This window comes from Lissotriton helveticus, chromosome 4_1 (assembly GCF_964261635.1).
Source record: "Lissotriton helveticus chromosome 4_1, aLisHel1.1, whole genome shotgun sequence".
In the NCBI taxonomy this organism is placed as follows: domain Eukaryota; kingdom Metazoa; phylum Chordata; class Amphibia; order Caudata; family Salamandridae; genus Lissotriton; species Lissotriton helveticus.
The window spans coordinates 207,197,783-207,209,230 of NC_136063.1; the positions used below are offsets into that span (position 1 = coordinate 207,197,783).

An 11,448-nucleotide genomic window follows, 5' to 3' on the forward strand; every position below is an offset into this window, starting at 1 on the left:
ACAGTTGCAAAACATAAGGGGAGTGACATGTGTGCCGGTTACAAAAGCAAACGTTAAGTTACATGAGTAATAAATAAAGTGACAAGTGTGCAGGTTACAAGAGAAAACAAAGTACAGTTAGAGCTATAATACTGTGATATAAGGCAGACACTCGAGCACAAGAATAAGCATTATGTAGTCAATTGTGGCAATGGCGCAACTATTTAAAGCACTCAAAATGTGAGAGTTATTAAACAATGTGTTACAAGAGAAAAGTGGCATGTACATGTTACAAAAGAGTAACCGGTATATAGGGTAGTGGTTAAATGTCAGAAGTGCCAGGTGTACCTAAAGTGGTTTACCCCATAAGCAAAGGATATGGCGCAGGTTGTTTTTTAACATATGTTTTAGCGCAGCACTTGCAACGCTTTTTTAAAAATGTGTGTTGGTGCACCCCTCTTATCAGGTTTTAAATGTATACAAGAATTGTTTGAAGTTGTGATACTTTTGTTTAAGAAAGGCGTTTACTAAAACCGCTGCTTTTTTTTTTATTTTTTTTTTTTTTTTTTTTTTTTTTTATGTTTAATACAGGTGCAAGACCTTGCAAATGCAACCGTCACCAATGTGCCCCCTGCGCTGGCCCCAGCTGTAATAAATAGCAACGCTGGGCACTTGTCAGCCCCGCAGCCTGGTATATATATATTTAAAGCTATGTAGTTCTACGTAGTTTTGTACACCAGTCTCTCAGAAGTTCTCTTTTTTCTAATGGGCTCTCATGTGTGTATGCTTTTACAGCTTATGACCCTGACCTACAACAAGCTTTTGACGATTTTATGGAGTACATCGAGGCTCAAGACGCTCTGAACACTGTGCAAAACACTTCAGTTCCTACAGGTAAATAAAAAGACAGCTGTTATTTAAACTGTCTAAGACGCTGGGTAGTTGGTGGGGTAGGCCAGAGTCCTGACCCTGAGGATGTATAGAGGTAATCATCAGAAAAGATGTCTAATGTTGGGTATTATTTTTTTTTTACAGGTGTCCCTACGCTATGCCAGGACGTCGTCAAGGTCCAAGAGGCGGCGCATGGTTCAAAAGAAATCCCCTTGAAGAGGAAAGCTTCAACTTCTAAAGTGGGACCACTGTCAAAGAAAGGAGCTGCAAAAAGACCTCTTTCAGGTGTGTTTTTTACAAAAGGGTGTGAGAAGTACTAGAGGTGTTACAGCTGCTTGTAGCAAAGCCTATATCAAAAAAGGTGGTTGTGTAGGACGTAGTCCGCTGGTGCTTGTATGTGTTGTTTTTTTTTATGCTTTCTCTAATATATATATATTTTCTGTTTATATTTTAGAAGCGGCTCAGAAACATGCGGCTGAAGAGAGGTCGGTGGCGCCCTTAATGGACATAACAACATCCGTCCAGAACAACGGAAGCGGCGCGAAAGGCGTGAGTAGGCGTGTACGCCAGGAAAAACTCTCTACCTACTACACACCAAGCAACACGCTGAACAACCAGCTACAACAATCTATTCTGCACAGGGGTGGGGTCAACACTGGCGGCCTGCCTACAAACCAGGCCTCCCTTAAGAAGAAACATAGGGACTCAGAGAACCTCCCCAACCCTTTAAAACGTGTGAAGGCCTGTAAGGTATTCACAGATCCCCAAACAGAACAGTTAAACATGAAGAAGAAGACACCGGAGGTGCTCCAAGAGGGTCAGGCAAAGCTCTTAAGTCCTGAGAAGAAAAGCCCTAGCACCCCTGAGCCCCAAGCTAGCCCCTTAGATTTATCTATAAAAAAGGATGCTAAGCCCTTGAATGAGACCTATACAACCTTGAGCCCCAAGGAGGTGTTAGCTGCACCTGTGGGTGTAGAAGAGGCGTCGCCACCACAACCCCCTAAAACATCGCGCCTCTCAAGGAAACATCTGAAGCTGAAACCGGGGGTCCCTAAGCTACAGTTAGCAGAGTCCCTCAGCAGCCCTAAGGCAACGGCGGATCCACCAAGCGTCCTGAAACCCCAGACAGTGCCAAATAGAATAACTGTACATGTAGAGGTGCACGCCCCTGAACAGCCCCCAAAACCGGTTGTAAGTGTTCAGGCACAGCCTAGGGTCTCAACAGGTGATACTGCGCAACCCCTAGAAGGTCCTTCTACCACGATTAGCAACTCTCTTGAGGCATTGAGGGGGTTGGTAGACAACATAGGTAGAACCCCAGAAGCGGTGTACCAGGGGTCTTTGAGCACAGAGGGTTTACAGAACACAGGTAACCAGGCACCACACCCTACCACCGACATTTCAACTAGGCCCCAGGATTACAACGACACCTCCTCACAATCCTCATACCCTTTGTCCCCGAGTACCCCGCCAGGAGCATACGACCCTACCAGCCCCACGGCCATCCACATGTACACCCCCGTGTCCAGCCCCTCTGCCAACCCCGTGTACAGTCCTGTGTCCAGCCCAGCTGCCAAGCCCGTGTACAGTCCCGTGTCCAGTCCCGTGGCCAGCACCTATGCCAACCCTGTGTACAGTCCCGTGTCCAGTCCCGCGGACAGCACCTCTGCCAACCCCGTGTACAGTCCTGTGTCCAGCCCAGCTGCCAAGCCCGTGTACAGTCCCGTGTCCAGTCCCGTGGCCAGCACCTATGCCAACCCTGTGTACAGTCCCGTGTCCAGTCCCGCGGACAGCACCTCTGCCAACCCTGTGTACAGTACCGTGTCCAAACCCGAGGCCAGCCCAGCTGCCAATCCCGTGTACAGTACCGTGTCCAGTCCCGTGGCCAGCACCTCTGCCAACCCTGTGTACAGTCCCGTGTCCAGTCCCGCGGACAGCACCTCTGCCAACCCTGTGTACAGTACCGTGTCCAAACCCGAGGCCAGCCCAGCTGCCAATCCCGTGTACAGTACCGTGTCCAGTCCCGTGGCCAGCACCTCTGCCAATCCTGTGTACAGTACCGTGTCCAAACCCGAGGCCAGCACCTCTGCCAGCCGCGTGTACAGGTCCGTGTCCATCCCATGGGACATGCCCGTGTACAGACCCGTGTCCAACCCCGTCTTTGAGGGTTGCAGTATAGATGGGACTGGGGGGGTGCCTCCATTTATAAGACCTCGCAAGGTGTGCCCCCCTAAGCAGGAACAAGATGGGTCTGTAAACACAGAAGATGTATTGAAGACACACGTAAGAGAGATACAGATGGCGGTTCGAAAATTAAAACGGCAGGCGAACCGTGCACTCATAAGAATGGATATGGGGTATTCCAATCTCATCAACAAGAGGGAGGCCCAACATCTGGTCGTGGCCAGGGTTGGGGTTTGTAAAAAAGACATCATACAGATGTGTCAGGCGGCTGTGGCCGACATACAAGGTACACATTCATGACTATGTAAGTACCAACCCCCTAAAGACCCCCACAACCACTGGTGCTCATAAGAGACCCCCAAAATATAGCCGTACGGTCCAGAGGTTAGTGACAAAGTCTGCACGCTTCTTAAAACTGCTCAAGCAACGCCCAGTTGGTACCCCACAAACCTTCAAACAAGACCCCAATGTTTCCATAGAACCCTTCAAACAAGACACCCCTGTTTCCCTAGACCCTTTCAACCACGGTACCACAGCTTCAAGATCAACGCCTGAAGCATATAAGCCAGCACTTCACCGCCGACAATACATAGGGGCAGGGTCTAACATACCTAGGGTCGGCCATTTAAAGGGGGTAGGGGGGATGGCAAAACTCCAAACAACGCAACATTCAGAAGGACCCAGGGGTGGAACTGTAGCGGGGGCCTCCATGAACAAGACATCCAACGACAGCGACCTACCTGTTCAGATAGGCTGGGGCTTGGTATCTAGAAAAGCCTGGGCCCGTAAAAAAAAACAAAAGTGGCTTAATAGTACAAAGCAACGCAGGGTTTTAATAAATAAGCTCAAGAAGGCTAGAATATGCGCTACCCGCAGGTTTACAAGGACTCCTGAGACAGGGACCACCCTGACCTCCCAAAGTGACACATCAGAGAACACCTCCACAAATCACACTCCTACTGATGAGGGCCCAGAGCCCTTGTTTTTAGAGAGTGTTAGGAGTTACACTCGCAATGTAGAGAGGTTTAGGGCCGTAGAACACTATGAGGAGTTTAGATTTGTTAACCTACATCAAATAACATCAACCACTCACGGTGTTCTGGCTATACATCAGGCTGTGCAGGAGCTCATAGTAAGGTTGTTACACGATGTGGGGCCTAATGACTTTTTCCAACTCCGCTTCCAGGGGCAGGGTTTTGACACACCGTTGTTCACCAGGCGGAAGACCCGAGATGTTTTTGATGCTGTGCAATTTTTAGAAAACCTCTCAAGGCTTTTACAGAGTAAGGCTGAACTAGTCGCCTATGGCACGTTTAGAGTCATAGCCCTCATTGTACGGGGGCGTGAGGGGGGTGTTTCCAGACCCTTAAAGAGCGTACTATACAGTAAAATAATTGGCAAGAAACAGAGGTGGCTGCTCAACTTTAGCAACGCCACTGCCAATACATGTCTGGCGGCCAGCATCGTGGGTCTGTTGATGACTCGCAAGACCCCTGACGCTGTCATCATGTCTAGAGCTGCTGAAGCCCATGAGGTTCTTGAAATACCTCCTGACCGAATGGTCGGCTTTGGTGATATAGGTCTTTTTGAGAACTATTTCGCCGTGACGGTGAAAGTTCTCTATCACAGCGGTTCCTGGAAGTACTTTACAACCGGGGAACCTGTGAGAAACAAGACCGTATATGTCCTCCACATGGAAAATCATTTTTACGGTATCTTGAACCTTAAAGGTTTTCTGGGGGCCAAATATGTGTGCGCCCACTGCGATCATATATACAACAATAAAACATACCACCAGTGTGAAATGTGTTGTAAGATGTGTCAGAGGGACGGCTGCATAGAAGACGCTACCCTAAAGGTGAGGTGCGGCATCTGTAGGTTGTTTTGTCGCTCGCAAAACTGTTTGAGCATACACGAGCAATCTTACAGCTGCGTCCCTAAAAAGGACTGTAGCGAGTGTGGGCGGTATGTGGCAGTGAATCACAAGTGCAAAGGTATGATATGTCCCCGTTGCCATGTATCTTACAAAGCCGGTACCAACCATCAGTGTTATATGGTTAAAGGTCCATCTCAGACCAAGACCGAAGACTATATAGTGTTTGATATAGAGTGCACACAAGAGACGGGGGTACACCAGCCTAACTACATTTACGCGCACCATCTAACTTCCGACGACAGTTGGGAGTTTGAGGGACGAACGTGCGTTGGTGATTTCCTGAGCACTTTCATTCAGGCCAAATTCCAAGGATATACCATGCTAGCCCACAACTCGAAAGCCTATGACTCCTTCTTTATTCTACGAGACATGATTCGTGAAAAGATACAGGTGGAACTCATAACCCAGGGGTCTAAACTGATGCTGATGACGGTATGTCCTTTAAAAATACGCTTCATAGACACCCTGAATTTCCTACCCATGAAATTGAGCAAGCTGCCAAAGGCCTTTGGGTTCCCAGGTTGTAAAGGGTATTTTCCACACTTTTTCAACACCTGGGCTAACCAGAATTATGTGGGACCCATGCCGCCTCCTGACAGCTACGGGGTTGAATACATGATGCCTGATGAGAAAGTGAGCTTTCTAGAGTGGTACTCTGAAAACCGTGAAAAGGAGTTTCACTTTCAAACAGAGTTGAAAGCTTATTGTCAGGCTGATGTAATGATCCTCCGGCAAGCTTGTAACCTTTTCAGAGATGTTGTGGTGTCTATGACTAAAGAAGTCAAGGCCTTGAAACCTAAGACATTGACTAAGAAAGTCAAGGCCTCGACATCCAAAACCCCTGAAATACAGCATGCGGTCGAATACATAGACCCATTTCAAAACGTCACTCTGGCATCCATGTGTATGTCCATCTACAAACACATGTTTTTGAGGCCAGAAACTATCGCTCTAGTACCGCCAGACCTCTATAACGGTAAACAGAAACGTTATTCAACCCCCTCTATCCAGTGGCTCATGTACGTCTCTGAGAAGGAAGACATCCAGATTCAACATGCATTACAGGCTGGTGAATTCCGCCTGGGCCCCTATTACCTGGACGGGTACTCTGTAATTAAGGGTGTGCCGACAGCCTTTGAATTCAACGGCTGTTTTTACCACGGCTGCCCCAAGTGTTACAAGCCCCACGAATATAACAAAATGCTGGGTGCCAAATTTGAACACTTATACAGACGTACTCTGACAAAGGCCCAGTATGTTGAAAACAGTGGCTTTGCTATGAGAGTTCTTTGGGAGCACGAGTGGTTAGACATGTTAAAAACCGACACAGCCCTCTGCTCTTTTCTTAAGACTCATGATTTACCCACACCTTTGGAGCCCCGAGATGCCTTATTTGGGGGGCGTACAAATGCCATACAACTGTACAAGGCCGTTGGTGAGGGTGAGAAAATACACTACTATGATTTCACCAGTCTGTACCCTTTTGTGAACAAGATGAAGTTGTACCCGGTGGGTCATCCCACCATCATCTATAGAGATTTTAAGCCCCTAGACGAATACTTTGGGCTTATCAAATGTGAAATATATCCTCCTAAGCAGCTTTACTTCCCGGTGTTACCATGCAGAGTCGATGGCAAGCTAATGTTCCCCCTCTGCCGAACCTGTGCGATGCTTAAAGAGGTTGACGGCTGCACACACACCGAGGAACAAAGGATGCTCACAGGGACCTGGTGTAGCATCGAGGTACAAGCTGCCTTAGAGAAAGGGTACAGGCTAGGTAGAGTACACGAAGTGTGGCATTTTAAGAGCACTACAACACAACTCTTTGCCCCCTACATTAATTTGTTTCTCAGAGACAAGCAGGAGGCCTCAGGGTATCCTGACTGGTGTACTAGTCAGGATGCAAAACAGAAATACATCGATGACTACTACGCTCACGAGGGTATCCGTTTACGATCCCATCTGATAGAGGTCAATCCTGCACGCCGACAGTTAGCCAAACTCTGTCTCAACTCCTTATGGGGAAAATTTGCACAGCGCACAAACCTTTCAAATACTACCTTAATATCAGATCCTGATGAACTGTTCAAGTACCTGTTTGCCCCATGCTACGAGGTGTCCAGCTGCGAGTTTATCGATGACGATACCGCGGCTTTGTGTTGGAAATATGCCCAAGAGTACCCCACATCGAGTAACAACATAAACATTTTCATAGCCTGCTTCACGACAGCCCACGCTCGTCTAGAGCTTTACGGGGTTATGGATAAGCTCCAGGATCGCTGCTTGTATCACGATACAGATTCTGTGATTTTTCTGAGCAAGCCGGGGGATGAAGACCCTCCTCTAGGAGATTATCTGGGTAACCTAACCAGTGAGCTAGATAAGGACGAGTATATAAAAGAATATACTTCCTCAGGGCCTAAAACATACAGCTACCGTACCAACAAGAACAAGGTGTGTATGAAGGTCAAAGGGATAACATTAAATGTCAGCAACACCCTAAAAATCAATTTTGATAGCTTGAAGAATCTGGTGCAAGAATACGTTACAGCAGACGATTCTGAGAATGCTAAAACCATAGTCGTGAACCAACCCTGCATAGTCAGATCCAAAAAGAAGTGGGAAATCACAACCGAGCCTCTACATAAAACATTGCGAGTTGTTTTTGATAAAAGGGTCCTGACCACCGACTATAAAACACTGCCTTATGGTTATTAGGCCCATTAGAGAGACAGCCGCCACAGCATGGACACCAGGTTACAGCATCCATTCTCCTGCGTGCTAGCAGGACCCTCAAACTGTGGTAAAAGCTACTTTATAAAAAAGCTCTTAGAAAATGCCAACTCTGCTTTATCACAAACCCCTAACAACATTGTGTGGCTTTATTCATGCTGGCAGCCTCTTTATACAGACTTGGGCAGTCGGTTCCCACATATCAAATTTATAGAGGGTATACCGAATAACCTCAACGATGATGAACTACTACCACCAACCCTTGTAAATATGATAATTGTTGATGATCTGATGCGTGAAGGTGGTGATCATCCAGAGTTAGAGAGAGCTTTTACTCAATATTCACATCATCGCAATCTAAGCATCTGCTACATTGTGCAGAACTTGTTTTACAAAGGCAAGAACAGTAGGTCTATAGCTCTCAACGCTTCATACCTTGTTTTATTTAAAAACCCTCGGGACAAACAACAAATAGCTGTCATAGCTAAACAGATGTACCCCGGAAACACACACTTCTTCATGGAGGCCTTTAACGACGCTACATCAAAACCCCACGGGTACCTGTTGGTAGACTTAAAAAACGAAACTCTAGAAGACTATAGACTAAGGGCCGATATTTTTCCCCCAGAGCTACCTGTAGTTTACACACCAAAGCCCAAGACCAGGCCCTATAAAAAGCAGCGGTGAAGTCTTTTAGAACCATTTACAGGCCAGCCCTTATAACGCTCAGTGGTGACCATGTCTACACACCTACGCCGCAATTTAGCTCTCCTGAAAATGCTTGTTACAGCCAGCCCCCAACACCGAAAGGCCATCCTGGGCACCGCTTCTGACGATTTAGTGGCCGCCATTTCAGAAATAGCCCTAAACACCCTAAAAGGCAACGTCCCTATATCAAAGCGTCAGTTACAGGTTCTGAAGAAGAAGAAGGGGCTCATCAAGAAGCTCAGTAATAAAAGGGGCTCACTCATAACAAAGAAGAAACTGGTGAAACAGTCTGGAGGTTTTATAGGTAACTTGCTGGGCATAGCTATACCTGTAATTACAAGCCTCCTCTCGGGTCAGTGATGGATCATGCCACAAAAATGTATCTGGTTCCTAGGCAGCAAATGGAGCAGCTGGGGTCCACCACGGACAATGCCTGGGATATTCGTAGAAATGAGACTCTACGCCTGGATACTGAAATTAAGGACATTTTGAGCAGGACTGATCTAAACCCCTACGACAAGGCTAACCTTTACAACAGCACTCTAAAAAAATTCTTAAATTACTACACCCAGTGGAATACTGAGAAGAACAAGTTGACTCTATATACCCCAGACTCTGAACAACCAGCTGCTCAGGCCCCCGACCCTCAGCCCCTACAACCGCCTCCCGATGGGGCGACAGCTTCAGATACCTTTGCTGGAGACCTCCTAAAAAATATAGGTCAAAGGCACAGAGGGGCTGCGCAGATGCTGATGAGTAAACTAGCCGCTTCTAAAGACCTAGCCTCTTGGAATGAACGCGGTGAGTTTCTCTACAAGGGCCAACCTGTTGCAGGGTCGCATATGTACGATCTAGTCAAAGGTCTGACCCACCCCAAAATCCTAACGCCTCAAAATGCACCGAGAGGCTGGGAGCAGTTTCTGAGGGCCGCTGCTGAACTCAATATACCCTCCACGCTTGTTGGTAATAATGAACACCGGCGCCTGCTAGACAATTTGAAGAGTCCCCTACTGCCATCGCCTACAGGTTCTGAAGGCCCTAGACTATCTCCTACTTGGTCTACCCCTACCCAGCCGACGACATCTCGAAAAAAAAAAAAGACATTGACCCAGCCACCCATCGCTTGGATTTTTGATTAATTGTGTGTGATTTTTTATTCCTAGGTTTCTGCAGTAAAGTTTTGTCAACTAAATATTTGTAATAAACACCTTGTTATAACTTTACAAACCGTCTCAGTCGTCTTTCAAAAATCATTTCATGTTGCATGTATATTGAAATAACGAGTCTGAATGCATGTTTTTAAAAAAAAATATAATGTCTTTTATTTTAAACGTTCAACTTTAGACATACAACTGTTATAAACCCTTACAGTTTTGACAAGGTACATATTCTGTTTTCACAGGTCTGACCGACACCCAGGTGTTTTCTTTTACATATTTCGCAACTATACGGTCATTGTTAACAAGATCCCCCGGATATAGATTTAAGAAATTTCTAAACGAAAGACCCTGTGACATTTTACTGATAAAATAAATACAATGTTCCCCGCATGTGATGGCCATGGAATCCTGCACCCTTAGTTTGTTATACTCCACCACAGCTGCAGCTTTTTTCACAAACTTGAATATAGGAGTTGTATAGAGTCTGTGCTCAGGGAACTCTGCGGTACTGTCAAACACTATAACCTTATCAACATCTATAAACATGGCCGCCCAATGTGTCCCAGCCTGGTCATGCGGGTCTGTGTTAAAGACTAGGGTGCAGGGCCTTTCTGCCCCTATTTCGCCTGGTAACCCATCGCTAGGGAAAACACCCAAAAAGTATTTCCTAGCGTATTTATGTCTGCTTAAGAAGTCACGTATCTGCACCGTATCCATTTCACCAATGTTTTTAAAGATAGTCAAACAAAATCTGCCTTGCGTGGTTGATCTGAATGATGCTGTCGAATACAGAGAATACGACCATGTTCACATTAGTCTGTAGTGGAGCTGCGAATCGTATTTCAGCTTTTAGATTCCCATTTTTGACCAGGTTGTAGTGATCGCCATCTTCCATGTCCGGTGTCAGGTCGAATGCGAACAGCGTGTATCCACGGCCATAGCCTTCTCTTGACACGGCTACACCGCAGTCCCTTTGATGCTTTCCTGTTATCGAAACCAGTCCTTGATATTCCCTGATGTAATGCCTTGCTTCAAAACTGGGGGTGTAGGGTTTTGCAGGAATCACATTGCCCTCGTGGACCAGCGCTGCGTAGTTGATGTTGTAGTGTTTAAAATTGAAGGGGTTTGAGCCATAGGTGCCACTAAAAGCTGTATTGTCCACAAACCCTATGATGATGAGTTTTGGTAGCTGTCCCAGAAATAAATTCTGCTGTTGTGTTAAGCGGGTACCTGCAGGGATGCTGAATACCTTCAGAGCTACTCTTTCCACAGCGTACTTGGCGTTGGATATTTGCAAAGCTTCGGCGTGCGCTAACCTGACGCTCGGGGACACTTTCACTCTCTTTACAAACAGACTCGCAGACAGTATGTTCAGCTTGTACTGTTCAGCATCCCCGTTGATGAGGCAGAATGAGTCCTTGTTGCGATTGAGCTTGATCTTAAGATCAATTCCGTTGATGAGCAGTTTATCTTGGAAGAAGAGGTCCGAATGTATGCGCCCCAGGAGGTCAAAGGTACGGCTGGCTGCAGCATGCCCCGCTCTTTTTATAAAGCCCTTATTATCACCATCCAGAGCTGTGATTTCAAACTGACCGTGTGTATCCCTGTGAAAGAGACCCGCTGAAAGTTGTGTGTCAAGGGCTTCGCTACTGTAATTTAGAATGCTTTCTATGTAGGCTCTGTAGGCGTACATGTTATCGTTCTGGGTGATGAGTCGGTCGCCCAGGGTGATGTCCACTTGATTAAACATGGTAGCTAGAGGGTAAGCGATCGGTGCCACTTTAGCGTCGTCGGCAATGTCGGACCCATCCGCTTTTACGATTTTACACATAAGATGCAGCAGAGTGTTGTTGAGAT

General features: G+C 46.7%; 2 protein-coding genes across 2 annotated transcripts in view; both read left to right on the forward strand.

Annotated features, from left to right (window-relative positions):
* LOC144827976 (uncharacterized) overlaps positions 1 to 3,647 on the forward strand; it is an 81,327-nt gene extending 77,680 nt beyond the window's left edge. The window contains exons 4-9 of the mRNA XM_078686127.1: positions 571 to 670; positions 775 to 873; positions 1,015 to 1,155; positions 1,325 to 2,549; positions 2,652 to 3,153; positions 3,567 to 3,647. Of these exons, the coding sequence (XP_078542253.1) occupies positions 571 to 670; positions 775 to 873; positions 1,015 to 1,155; positions 1,325 to 2,549; positions 2,652 to 3,153; positions 3,567 to 3,647 (2,148 nt within the window). The remainder of the gene's footprint in view (positions 1 to 570; positions 671 to 774; positions 874 to 1,014; positions 1,156 to 1,324; positions 2,550 to 2,651; positions 3,154 to 3,566) is intronic.
* LOC144828487 (uncharacterized) lies at positions 526 to 9,644 on the forward strand. The gene is made up of 2 exons (XM_078686704.1): positions 526 to 2,511; positions 2,748 to 9,644. Exon 2 carries the CDS (start codon positions 3,698 to 3,700, stop codon positions 7,706 to 7,708), a length of 4,011 nt encoding a protein of 1,336 aa, XP_078542830.1. The 5' UTR covers positions 526 to 2,511; positions 2,748 to 3,697; the 3' UTR covers positions 7,709 to 9,644.
* The last annotated feature ends 1,804 nt before the right edge of the window (positions 9,645 to 11,448 follow it).